This window comes from Camellia sinensis, chromosome 4 (genome assembly GCF_055761805.1).
Source record: "Camellia sinensis isolate YWXY chromosome 4, ASM5576180v1, whole genome shotgun sequence".
Lineage (NCBI taxonomy): Eukaryota > Viridiplantae > Streptophyta > Magnoliopsida > Ericales > Theaceae > Camellia > Camellia sinensis.
In genome coordinates, this window is record NC_138964.1 from 114579525 (window position 1) to 114593382 (window position 13858).

General features: G+C 34.2%; 1 protein-coding gene and 1 long non-coding RNA gene across 3 annotated transcripts; both read right to left on the bottom strand.

Annotated features, from left to right (window-relative positions):
* Positions 1–2495: 2495 nt before the first annotated feature.
* LOC145789448 (uncharacterized) lies at positions 2496–5749 on the bottom strand. The gene is made up of 3 exons (XR_014327387.1): positions 5610–5749; positions 4001–4082; positions 2496–2594 (listed from the first exon to the last, which is right to left on the bottom strand). It is a non-coding gene; the product is annotated as an uncharacterized LOC145789448 (long non-coding RNA).
* A 228-nt stretch (positions 5750–5977) lies between these two features.
* Positions 5978–9900, bottom strand: LOC114321315 (PII, uridylyltransferase (DUF2921)). Of its 2 annotated transcripts, XM_082866020.1 has the most exons (2): positions 9703–9894; positions 5978–9320 (listed from the first exon to the last, which is right to left on the bottom strand). In XM_082866020.1, the coding sequence occupies exon 2, from the start codon at positions 9190–9192 to the stop codon at positions 6208–6210; it is 2985 nt and encodes a 994-aa protein (XP_082722146.1). In that variant the 5' UTR covers positions 9193–9320; positions 9703–9894; the 3' UTR covers positions 5978–6207. The 2 variants fall into 2 exon arrangements, with proteins under 2 accessions (XP_082722146.1, XP_028124289.2); XM_028268488.2 differs by having other exon boundaries at positions 5978–9900.
* Positions 9901–13858: the final 3958 nt, after the last annotated feature.

The following is a 13858-nucleotide window of genomic DNA, read 5'->3' on the forward strand; positions in this document are numbered from 1 at the left end:
AAGATGGAAAGTGAAATTTTACTTGGAAATTTTCTCTTGTTCTCCTAAAATGTGCTCATATAATCTTATGTGAGCACTTTTTATCCAAATTTTAGTAAATGGTGGACAAACGACATTGAAACACAAGCCAAAGTTTGAATATTTTATTTGTAATTAAAAGATGAAAAATCGAAGTAAGATTTTAGAAAAATTAAAGGGTGAAACCTATCTTTCTTTTTTTTGGGTGTGTCTAATGAAAGATAAAGAAAAGATAGTAACCAAGATGACATGAAAATTGAGTTGATAATGGAGATTGAGAGTAAGATTCACATAGAACCACCTGACTTTCTATATTCGTTTTGTGAGGAAGAATGCATTGAAAATGATATTACAAATTGTCATAGTATGAAATTGAGTTTTGAATCTCTTGTTCTTATTTTCTGTGGTAACCTTTTGTCTATCTTTTCACAATTTGAATTAAATATAAGTATTTATTTTTTAATAATCAAGAAATTTCAAAAAAATTATTTTGCATTCAAAATTTGACGATGTGATAACACTTAAGAATAGAATAGAATGATAGGACAAACAATGAGAATAGATAATATCAAACCGACAAACAATGAGAATAGATAATATCAAACCGACGTGAAATTGGAGCATATGTAGAACAAAATTTGCGAGTAATAATAAAGATTGTTTATTCATTGTAACAAGCTTAGCAATTCATTTTCCCCTCATATCTTAGCCAACGTAACCCATTTTGCTAGAAGAAAAGCAAAAGTGTGGTTCTGCTGCAATACAAACATCTATATGTTTTGATAGCTCAATTCAATTAAGTGATAATTTTATAACTTTAATTTTAAGTTCAATAGCCTTGATGAATAAATTTTATTTTTTAGATTTATGTTTACAAGAATGAATTTTAGGTTGAATAGCTTTTCTCTATGTTTTTGGAATGACAACCCCCAAAGTCTGTTTCCACACTAAGGGTTGTTTTGGGAAGATGGTTAAAAGTGACTTTTTGGCTTTTAACCAAGTTTTTGGCTTTTTTAGACAAATGATTTGGGAAGTTGGTAAAAAGTGACTTTTTGGCTTTTTTGATTAATATTTGTTTATGATGTCAAATCATAATAAAATGACTAAACTACCCCCATTTATTTAAAATATTTACAACTAAACCTATGTAACACATTGTGACCCATGAGGGGTAAAATTGTAATTTCACCGTTGGCTAAAAACCAACTTGCCAAATGAAAAAAAAGCCAAAAAAGCCAACTTTTAGCTTTTGCTACTAACCAAAAAAAGTGACTTTTAGCCAAGTTCCCAAAATAGCCCTTAAGTGAACACTGTAATAATTATGTAATTAGGAAAAAAAAAGTTGATCATTCTAAAGCTAAGTAGGAAGTGCTTTTAAATTCTGTTTATAAATTATTAACTTTTAAATTAAAATAAGTTGCAACAACTTAGATGCGGATGTGTACAATTCTACAACAATTAAAAGGAAGTACCATGTAAAATTAACATCAAGTATGTCCAGTATGATGCAATATAAAGTTTATATTAGCAAGTAAATATATTCAATGAAATATAGAATTATGCTTTATTTTAGTGACATGCAAGTGAGGAAAGACAAAAAAAAAAAAAAAAAAAGTACAAAGGATTTCACAGAGTCCACAAACACTTTCCTGTGTTTGAATCATGAATTTGAATAGAAATTTAAAAAGATAAAAGAAAATGTGAGAGAAAGTAAATGAAATAGAAATTAAATTTTTTCTCGATGCTCTTTTTCTTTTCATTTTCAAATTCTTTCTCAAACCCATGATCCAAATACATTTTTGTAGTGAGAGATTACAGAGGAATACAAAGCCCAAGGGGCGAAGACACTGACTTACATCAATTGAAAAACACAGTCCTTACCCAAATAAGTTAGGTTAATGTTTGGTTCACTTAAATTGATTCAACAGAAATGAAAAGACTTTTTGTTAGTCTTCTTATAAAATAACCATTCTCCTAAATTAGTAAACGATAATGCTACGTAGTTCAAATTTTGTGGCTCAAAAGTGGCTCAAATGGCCAAAACGACGTTGTTTTGAGTACAGAACAACATAAAAATGGCCAAAACGACGTCGTTTTGACCATTTGAGCCACTTTTGAACCACAAAATTTGAGCTACGAGACATTTTCCATTAGTAAATAATAATTTCATTCGAAATGTATGTCACTTTTTTTTTTCTTTTTTTTTTTTTTTTTTTTTTTTTTTTTTTTTTTTTTTTTTAACCTAACCAAACACAACAATGAAATGACGATTCTAGTTTAGCCCTTCATTCGAATAAACCAAAAATTCTAATTTAGCCCTTCATTTGAATAAACCAAAAATCACCTTAATAATTTTGTTTTTAAATCCCTCCACCACCCTCTCAACCATTGGTTTAATGCAAGTACACATTTTAACATGTATCTCTAGCTTGTTCTAAAGTGGACTTGGAGTTAGTATTAGACCTTGTAAGAAGCAGTGGTTTTTGCTGTCTTATCGTATTTTCAACCATGCAATAGCAACAGGACCACCAAAAATTTTGAGAGTTTCAGCTTCCTACTGTGAAATCAAAAGTTTTCTGTAAAATAAGAGTTCGATGAAAAAAAAAATAGGAAAAATTACAAAACAAATCTTAAAGTTTAACCACTAAACAAAATAAACCTTGAGTTTTAATTTTATCAATTTAAATCCTAATCTTTTGATTTCTTTTTAATTTAAATCATCTGCCTATTCATGTTAAGTAAAATTGACGAAAATATAATATTTTATCATTAAACTTAAACGAAAAATGATATTTCAGACATTTTATGTATACTTACATTAAATTTAATGATTAAAATATCTTTTTTTTTCCTATCAATTTTACTTAACAGAGATACATAAATAGTTTACATTAAAAATAAATCAAAAAATTAAGATTTAAATTGATAAAATTAAAAATTAAAAATTTATTTTATTACAAGGGTAAAACTTTGGAGTTTTATTTGGGTAGACTTAGGCCTCGTTTGGCAAGTAGCTTTTTTAGCCAAAAAGTCAAAAAGTTACTAAAAAAATTAAAAAGCCAACAACATATTCCAAAAAGTCAAAGATTTCATTTTCTTTTTACTTTTTACACATCTTTTCGTAAAAAATTAAAAAATTATCCCAAACATTACTAATTTTTTTACATTATATTTTAACCAATTAACTAAAAAAATTACTAAAAAAAAACTGTGCCCAAACCAGGCCTAATATGTTTTTTTGTCTAATGTTTTCATAGTGGTAAGCCTAGTGCAATGTTTTCTTGAGTTAGCCCCCCTTCTTTTTCTGTGGATTTAATTATTCTTGATGTAAGCCCCTTTTTCTACTTTCTACTTATTACTTTTTTGTTTTTCCCCTCTTTTTGTACCAGACAATAGAGAACTTGTCTCTCAGCTGGCTGCTGTTATTGCCATGTGGGTAGTTCTAAAAATTCATTTTTAGGGGGGGGGGGGGGGAAATTAATATTCAAGATTAATCCTTTTTTGATCTCGTTTGGGAGCAAGTTTTTTTAATAACTTTTTAAATTTGTAGTTAAAATGTGATTTAAAAAAAACTAATATGTTTAGAATGACTTTTTATGAAAAGATGTGTAAAAAGTATAGAGAAAATAGAATATTTGACTTTTTGATATGGATGATTGGCTTTTATTTTTTTAGTAATTTTTGACTTTTTAACTAAAAAGAACACTTGTCAAACGAGGACTTACTAAACTTGAATTTATAATATAAATTCATTTATATATACTAGTTCCCCCTATGCGCACAGAGGGCGGAGATCTAATTGCAATTACAATGCAAGTATATATATATATATATTTTTTTTTAATTTTTAAATGAGAGGTCTATTTAAATTAATTTTGAAATTGTTATCTATTGAAAATGCAAACAAAGTATTTATAAGTGCAAAGCTTTCTAAAATCATAGCATAAGAAGAGCCAAAACAAGCATGAATAACGCCACATACCTCAAAACAAATAGGCGATTATGGCACATTGCTTCTTCCAAACAGGTACGACTATTCTTGAGAAGAACGCATTTGCAACGTCCTGAAAGGTATACAAACAACATATTATGCAAAAGAAAATTAAAATATAACAATATTCAAGTTGTCCAATCACTTATATGATCAATAGAGGGAAGAACTAAAGGAAATCATGACTTGCCACATATATTGCAATCGAATTTTTCAGCCCATAATTATGCAAAAAAGCAAGTGAGTTTAGATTTATCGAGACATAATGCAAACTCTGCAAAATATTGCACAGAGAACTACATAAAAGAAAAGCCATAGAAATAAAAAAATATGCGAGTTGAGGGATTTGTTCCCAATTTATAGTCTTGCATTGAAGGGAAATGGACATCACATAACGATTCTAATGTTAATTAGACATCCTTGTTAAGTTTATATTTATTCTCATATTTTTCTTCCATGAGTTGGGAATTACTCTCTGTTAAGGATAATTTCGACCAGATCATATTGAGATGCTAAAAAATGAGAAGAGGAATGATTCACACTTGCATATACCACAACCAGTGCAACGATGTTGTTTGTTCAAGGTCTACCAAATGGAAGAATAAGATGGTTAGATCAGCACACATATCATATACTCAAACGAGAAAGCATCAAGTGCTTCAGCAATGAGGCATTACTATGTGTGTGTGCACACTCAAATGTGTCTGAGAGCTTGTCCTAATGGCACTCCATTTTACCAGTTTCTTAGTAACTTTCCCCGACATGGAACCTTAGCTTATTTCTAATCTATGATACCTAATGCAAATACTTGCTGAAGTAATATATTAATTATGTAAAGTAACATGAAATCTCACAAGAAAAATTAACTACATCACGTAGGGTTCCACTCCACTGCTTTGGTAAGGGTATGATTTCTATATGTTGAAAGCTTTGTGATGTTGAATCTTACCTTGTAAACAAGTCCAAAACTGGACCACCAAAACTGACCTCAAAATGAGTCCAACCTTCTTTGCATAAGAGAAACTATTGGAAGCAGCAGATATACTTGAGAAACTGAAGATTCCTACCTAATAAATTATTTCATTTTTATTACCTCAAATGTACAAGTGAGACAACTAAACTTCCTGTATCAAAATTCTTTGTTAGTCTTTTGCCCAAAATATATTTGGTGGTAGTATCACGTTACTGAAAAAAATAAAATAAAAAAAGGAGAGAGAGAGAGAGAGAGGAGGAGGCCAAACAGGGCGGGTCAGAAATAAAGAAGTAAAAAGGCAGCAAAAAAAGCACAGAAGCCAACCCATTTTTCCAAAACGATATAGATAGCCATTTTAACAAACACATTGCATGAATAACAGCAGGGATAATGAGGAAAGTGTGCCTGTTGCAACGAGGGCATATACAGCATATCAAGGGTTGGAGCACCGAGCAGTTATTTTCTTTTGAGGAATGTAATATATCACCGAACTCTTAACCATCTATGTGGTTTCCCATGTATCACTGGAAATATATTTTCAAGAAATTTTAAATAGAAAAACAATAAAATAAAGTTAAAGCAATCTCACCAGCATGTTTCAAACTCTGAATAAATTTTAAAACATACCTCACTCAATAGCATAAAGCCAATCCTCGTACAACACTTTCTCCTTTTCACGAAAAACGAAAATCGTATGTCAATGGGAGAAAATGTTTCTCCACTTCTTTGTCTTGTTTCCTTTTCCTGAGAAAAGTAAGAAATTTCCTAGGAAGAAAAAAGAAGGGAGAAATCATAAATTATAGTAATAAATTTACGAAAACGTAATAACATCAATCCTCTTCCACACATGCTTTTTCTCTGGCAATATAGAATGTTTCATGTTATCCTATGAGGAATTTGGACAATCCATGGAAATCAAATCATTGTTATCATATTCATCACAAACTGGACAGCATATTTAAATCCTCTAATGTTAAGGCACTATAAAATACAAATTGTGACAAAATAAAATTTGTGTTATTTCAGAGAACACAACAACAAAGTTTCTACGGAAAATGACAACAACAACAATATTCCATAACAGAACAACAAGGCACGATGAATCAGCAAATGTAGGATAAAAAAATGCTTGTAATCATTCTTTGAAGGAACAACATCTCAAGAATTTAAAAGTAAACCGCCAGAACAGCGCCTACTATGCATTTATGTTTACAATCAATCTGTATTAGTTTACCACAGATTCGTCACGGTCCTTCATGTCTTCAGTATGGTCATTGACACCAGAGACGAGCTCCGCTTCAAATGACATGGAAGGCAATCTTTCATAGACTCTGGAACCCAAAGGTAGAAGCCTACGTTGCCCAATAGTAAGAGTTTGGCTGAGCTTCTCGTAATTCCACCTCTGTTGAGCATACACCGTAACTGCAAGAAAAATTGCTATGGCGGGTATTGCAATGTCCCCAAACTTAGAGTAGAAGTCAAAACGTGGGTTCACAAACTGGTAATCCTCAGAGAAGTAGGGATTGGGAATAGGAGATCTTACATAATCATAAACATGAGGGAGAACTCTGACCATTGTTATCCCAATGAAATATATTTTTCCGAGAGGTCTACAATGGATCTGCCATATCAAGTTGCCTAGAATTTGAGGAAGCAAGAAAAAATCCTGAACAAGACCCAAATACTCCTCTAGTTCAGTTTCCCATTCCCGTAGCATTTGTGAATTTCCTGTAGAATCTAAAAATCGCTCTGTCCGAAACGGCCTCTGGCTGGTCTTCAAAGAATGGGTAATGAGAGCAATTATATACCCAATCACATGTATGCTCAAGGTTACAAAAAGTACCCGTTTGTCACTTGGGACGCGGTGAGGTTCAAGAGGGGCCCGAGTGAGTAATTTGATACGGGATTTCCACACCTTCTGACAAAGCCTTAGAGTGAGTGAAAATGAAACTAGTACCAGGAGCTTCACTGTGTAATCAATTACATAGATCCACTGGTTCTTCTCAAGATCATAAGATGGGTTTTCGTAAGACTCCGAAGCCATTCTTTTGAAAATCGCTTCTGCACCTGTGATAAGAGGAAGACTATACCCCAGAGCTTGAACGCCTAACATGACAAGAGATATGAAAGGAACAGAATCCAAATTGTCTCTTATATAAAACAGTTGACTCAAAATACAAGCAATTGCCAGGGAAAGAGTCAGAATCCGGAGAATCCCCTCAACACCTCTGCGAGAGAGAATGTCTTCCCGTTGTTTCCTATACATAAGTGGAAAAGTTTGGAGCTTTATTGGACTAAAATAGAGGGGGTCGTCTTCATTCCTTTGGCTAGATATCGAGAGCCTAGCCGTTGGACTGACTAACCACCGGGCAGTTGTGGGCGGGTAGGATACAACAACTTCGACTAAACAATCCAAACCAGCTTCAAGGTCCATGCTGTCATGTAGTATCTTCCACGAGGCTCGAACATCCCTGCAGCCAATTAAATACATTTTCCCAACATGTTGATCATAAAGGCCCTCCAGGAAAAGCTTTGAGAAATTGCTGTAGGGCATTCCAGTAAGTGTGAGTTGAGCCGATATATTCAGGAGAAGCTGTTTTTCTGTGTATTCAGCTTTACTGCGGTAAGGTGTCAACTCTGAGATTGTACCATTTTGCATAGACCAGTAGCGACCAAACATGGGACCAAGTGAGATAATCTCCATCTGGAGATCAGTTCTAGGGGGACGAGAATTAGGAATTGGATCAGGAAATGCAGCAATTTGAAGGGTGAGATCTTCCGACAGAAGAGAAAGACTGACTAGGAACGCGTCTGAGTCTTCCAGTTTGGGGTATTTCAGCAACGATTTCTTGATGACAGTTCCAAAGTTGAAGGGCTCGTTTTTCTCTAGGACCACACCAGCTGAATCAAGTTTTGAGTAACTGTAATACGGATTGGCAGCAGTGTATTGATCCCACAGCTCTGCAGGTCGCACCAGCTTTTCAAATGACAAAGTGAAGAATGATCTGGTACTTTTATCATCAATGCTTGATATCGTCCCCATAAATATGCTTCGTTGTTTTATGGAAAACGAGAGAGGAACATACAAACAGATCCGAGAATCGCAACGATTTCCTTGTGCATCAACCAATCCAAGACAGCCCACCATGCAAAGCTGCCCACTTGAAGGACTCCAAAGTCCCTCAGCAGAAAGAGTCATGTTATTTAAGCCAGTCCTCTGTGCAGCATTGAACTGATTCTCAAATGGAGGAATAGCTCTAAACACCGCAGAAACCCTCAAAAAGTCAACATTGTCCCGTGAAATTCCTTTCTCGCACCGAACATCCTGAAGTACAAGTCTAACATCCTTAAAGCCCCCATCTGTGGCTTTAATCTCCTTATCTGACATAAATGGACCCAACTTACTACAAAAATCGTCAGTGCCATTGCATCTCCAATTTGGCACAATGGTTATAGCTTCTCCATGGGTAAACCGCTCGAGAATTAAACAAAAGTCAAGCCCTTTATATATATCAAAGCCACCTCTCATCAAACTATCTTCATATGGATATGGCTTGCATGCTTTGGACACAATCTTATCATCGCCAAATTCATAGTTTGAGGAAGTGCCCAACCCGGAAGAAATGTGAACTTCATCAAAGTACTTAAGGTTTGATTTCGGGTTTAAACTCTTCAAGCTTCCTTGTATTGCTCTTTTTGTCAATGTGAATATTTGTGGGTGGTGGAGAACAAGCAAAACTTGATCATCTTGCAAAAGAGGGGGCTGATTGGGATACCCAGATTCTTTCACCCATTCCCATGGATCGGTAGAGTCAGGCACACGAGAAGGCAACACTGTATTTCCCAGTAAACACATCACTCTATCCCCACCATTTTCTTTCGATTCAGTGTAAATTCCTTGGAAAGAAACCGAGAGCTGAGAATGACTGGGCCATATGTCAAAACGATGACTACCCTCACGAGGTTTTTCTATAAATAAGCCATCTAGTGTTATCCCAAGTTGCATAATCCCACTAATACTCACAAATTTCTTAGAATGATGAACGCGGTCAACATCTGTAACCCAAAATGATACTAAGTTCAATTGGGATCGGAGATCCGAAGAGCTCTTCGAAACATCTCTGTCATCAAAGGGCATTAATGGTGCCTTATTGACATCCTGCCACCAATCTCCATTCATAAAAGAGAGCTCTTCTTTAATGCCATACATTCTATTATCATCGGATTTCAATTCAGAAGCGGAGTTTAAAACAGAGGCACACTGTTTCTTCACCTCATCTATTCGATCATACGTATATGTTACAGTAGTATGTTGATTTCTAGTTCCAAAATCCCCATCTGCGTATAGAATACGATCTTGTGAAGCCAAGGCACAACAATATAAACAACCCAACAACCAAATTCCAACCAGGTATATAATCTTCATAATTGCAAATTCCAAAACCCTAGCCACTTTTTTCAAGATCTCTCAGCTACCCACCAACCAAAATTACAAAACTTGAAGAACCATATGCTTTTAACACAAAATGGGTATGGAAATTTGCAGATTTTGGTACTTGCGCATCAGACATGAACATGAAACTAGTAAAGTTCAATCACAGAAAACTGAGAAAAGATAGGTAAAGAACAGGGGGAGAAAAAGTATGGTGACTTCAGATTCAAGATTACAGCTAGTCTTGTATGGTGTGTAAATTACTTGATTCATACGAGGAAGACTAACCTTGTAAATTGGGTTGTTCTTTGAAGCTTCTAGTATGCAAAAAACTCTACGAAGAAGAACCCAACTCTGTGATTGGATTCTCAGATTAAACAGAGAGTGAACTTTTGGAGAGAGAGGGAGGGAGGGAGGGATGTGTGAGGTTGAAGTCAAAGGTCCCAAGGTAGAGAAATTATGATGAGAGTAATTGCTTGCGACAGTCAAGCGAATTTTTGTGTATTTTATTTTATAAATTATAGGAAACTCTCATAAATAATAATTTATTTATATATATATATATATATATTTTTGTAAATTACATTAACAGTCTCTATAGTTTGGGTCTTGTGTCATTTTGATTTTTGACTTTTCAATTGTGACATATTTAACCTTGAATTTTGAATCTTGTTCCAAATAAAGACAATTGAATATACTATTAGATTTTTCAAAGAAAAAATTGTCAATTTGATAAAATATAAATTAATTTAACAAAAATAAATATTAAAAAATTATTTTTGAATTTTTAAAAATTATTTCTACCCACTAAAGATAAAATTATATAAAATTGATAAATCTTTTAGACATTTATTTCTTTTTTTTTACTAAATTAATTTTTATTATGTATTTGGATGATGATCATATAAAATTAATTTTTAAAAATTAATCATGTAATTTTTATTAATTTTTTTCAATTTTACACAACTTTATTTTTGATAAGTAGAAATAATTTTTATCAAATTGGTAATTTTGTCCTTGAAATTAATTAATGGTATGTTAATTGCCCTTATTTAGAACAAGATTCAAAATTTAACGTCAAATGTGTCACAATTGAAAAGTCAAAAATTAAAGTGACACAAGTCCTAAACTATAAGGACTGTTGGTGTAATTTATCCTATTTTTTTCTCTGAATTTTAATGAAAAAATTAATAAAATACTCCTAATCAACTTTTAATAGCAGAAGAGGTCTTATCAGTTTAGATCCCTTACATATTGATTACATACACACACCTACACATTATACATCCATATCAATATATCCAAACAAAGGGAGAAGCGCCTCTTGGACAACTTCATCACCGCCAAACAGATCCATAGCTTCACGCTCTTCCTAAGCCTTTCGTCAGCCCAAATCTCTTCGTTCTTTAACAGATCTGAACCACATTGCACCGCCGCCGACGATCTCGCCACTGTGGTGCTTCTATTGGCAACGGTAGAAGTCGAAATGGGGCGACAGAGGCTGTAAGGAGACAGAGAAAGACGAGTGATGGTGATGAAGAACACACTCAGGGCAACTTGTAGATTGCAAAATATCAGGACAACATTACATTATTGTGATTTGTATGACGAAAATAGAGAGTTGAAGTTTGTGAAGGTTTGAATGGTAATAACTCAAGCTTCCATGGTATTCAAAGTTTTGTACGACCTTCACTCTACATACATGTTATATATGCGCAATATATTTCAAGTTTTTATCTAAATGTTGATCATAACAATCTTTCTTTTCTTTTCTTTTTTCTTTTTTTTTTCCTTTGGATTTACTCATGGCAGTAAAGAACAGACTCTCTCTCTCTCTATCTCTCAAGTGTAAAAATCTAGATTTTGTGTTTAATTGTCAGATTTATTGAATGTTAATTTTGGTTTCTAAGAATATAGAGAGAAAGCATGACATTTGGACTAATCAATAAAATTTTGTAGTTGTACATTTGCAAATTCTGATGCCATTCTTAACTCTGTTTTGTTCGAAAGATTGAAAGTTTGAATCTTAACATGCTTATAAAGATGCAAACCAGAGAAATTGTGAGCAAACTATATAAAATTCAAACCAAAAAGGCGGAAGCAGCATATATGAAGGAGATGGATTACGAAATCAAAATTCAACACATCAGATAAGAACTAAGCACTGAGAAATAATTAAATTAATAAAACCATTTAATTAAAATATTCAAACTAATTATTAATCAAAACATTTTAAATAACAAAAAATAACTTACAATTACAATTGTAGCAACTGCAAGGATCTTAACTAGGTACAACGAAGCAACTGGTAAGGCTCTCAAAACACTCTAGTTTTTCTTACAATAGAAATGGAGAAGAAAATTGAAGAATGTTTGAATCCTTACAATTGATTACAATATAAAGAAATAAAAAGCACCACAGTAAACATGTGACTTCTGAAAGCAGCTGGCCGAGCATGTGAAAAGTAGATGCTGTCGGTTGCTTTCGGTGGATTCATTGAATATTTGAACAGCTTTAAACCAAATTGACTGGGTGAATAGTGACAGTGAACAGTAAAAGTGAACAGTAACTTTTACTATTCATCACTTTCGGTGAATTATGTGAATAATGGAATCAATATAAATACAAATTGACAGCTTTTCTCAAAAGAGTATTGATTGAAGCTAATTTGTATCTATATGGAATCCAAGGTTGATTAAACAAATGGATCCTGAGCATCTTGAAACTCGGGTCCTGAATACTGATTGGTTGATTCTTCAGAGGAATAGATCTGGGCTGAACCGTCTGAATTGTCTGAATCGGTGGATTGAGCTTTAGCTTGATTCAACAGTTGATGGGCTAACTGGATCATGTCTTCTTTGGATGATTGGGCTTTACCTTTGGATTTGCCTTTGGGCTGAACAGGAGGTGGAATGGGCTTTGATTGGACTTTGGATTTTGATTTGGGCTTTGATTGGACTGGCTGAGCAGCAATGGCTTTGGTCTTTGATTTGGATGATTTGGGCTTGGAGCCACTAGATGAGGGGCTTCCAAGATTGACTGGAGGAAGACTGGGCTGACTTCCTTGAGTAAATGCAGCAGTTGGGTTCTGCTGGGCTTGAGCAAGAGCAGGAGTTGGAGCACATTGATCAGGTGGAAATTCTTCTTGAACAATTTCAAGAATTCTGGGAACATTGAACTTAACCCACCATTTAACTGTGTGTTGGCGGATGATGATATTATCATCAATCCCATAATGCCATTTGAATATCCATGGAATCTTGTATTTGGCAATGAATATGAGTAATAAGGGAAATTGCTTCTAGTGAGCAGAAAATGGGTAAACAGAGTTGAAATAATGAATTATATTTTTGAGATCATCAGGAAGGATAGCTGAAATGGCGCCATAGTGAGACCACCATCTCAGAAACCAAGTTGGTAACTCAGATTTGAATTTTTGATCAAATGAGATGAACCAGGAATGACTAAAAGTTTCATTTTGGTACAAGAAAATCTTGAACCAAGCATCAACGTAATCATGATAATTATAAGGAATAGAATGGCCAGGTAGATCACGAAGTTGATTAGGATTACCCCATTCAGCCATGGAAACAATGTGGTGAATATAAAGTGAATGGTAGAGGACCTTATAGGCATAGGTGCGGTCCTGAATTGGCTTGATTAAGATGGAATGATGGTTGATTAAGATATCCTTGTAATAGGCTAGGGTTTTCTCTGGATGGGAAAGGGTGAAATGGCATCCAGAGCCAAAATGGAATTTAGCAATGTCATTGATGGTTTGATTTCTTGGGTGACTGGGTTCTTTATAGAACAGGTTGGTAACATGTGAATTGGTATATTCAGACCGAGATGATTTAATAGGGTTAACTGGGAATGGAGTAACTGAAACCGATTGGCTAGATACAAAAGGATCAGAGGCCAATGCAGATGAATAATCAGGGCGTTGAATAGTACCAAGGGTTTGGTAACGGTTAATGAGGTCAAGTGAATAAGAGGGGGTAACTGACTCCAAAGGAGGAGCGGCAATGAGTTGATTTGGTTTAGTGGAAGAGGAGGCCAAAGCCTTGGAAGGAGGCCTTGGACGAGACATCTGTGAAATAATAAACAGTAATTAGCAACCAGAAAGGAGATCAAGATAATCTTGATGACGATGTAAACAATTGTAGTTGTGAGCAAGTAAATTGCGGCGAGCTAGAATTTGGTGGTAATTGATGTATTAGGCTCTTTTGGTAGTGGGTTTAGCTGATTTGAGGCGGTGAATGCGATGGGTAAGCTGTTTAATAAGGGTTTTGAAATAGGTAATTCGGGATTTATGGTAAGCAGTAAATGGTGTAGTCATCCCTTACCCCCCTGTAAAAATTCCCGGGTAAGAAAATCAGGTAGGGAATTTTGACAACCAGGTATATAGGTAATATCAAAATCAAAAATACTTAAAATAGCTTGC

Bases quoted from the DNA above. Each gene is read 5' to 3' on its own strand.
- LOC114321315 (XM_028268488.2), bottom strand. From the start codon at position 9,408: ATGAAGATTATATACCTGGTTGGAATTTGGTTGTTGGGTTGTTTATAT.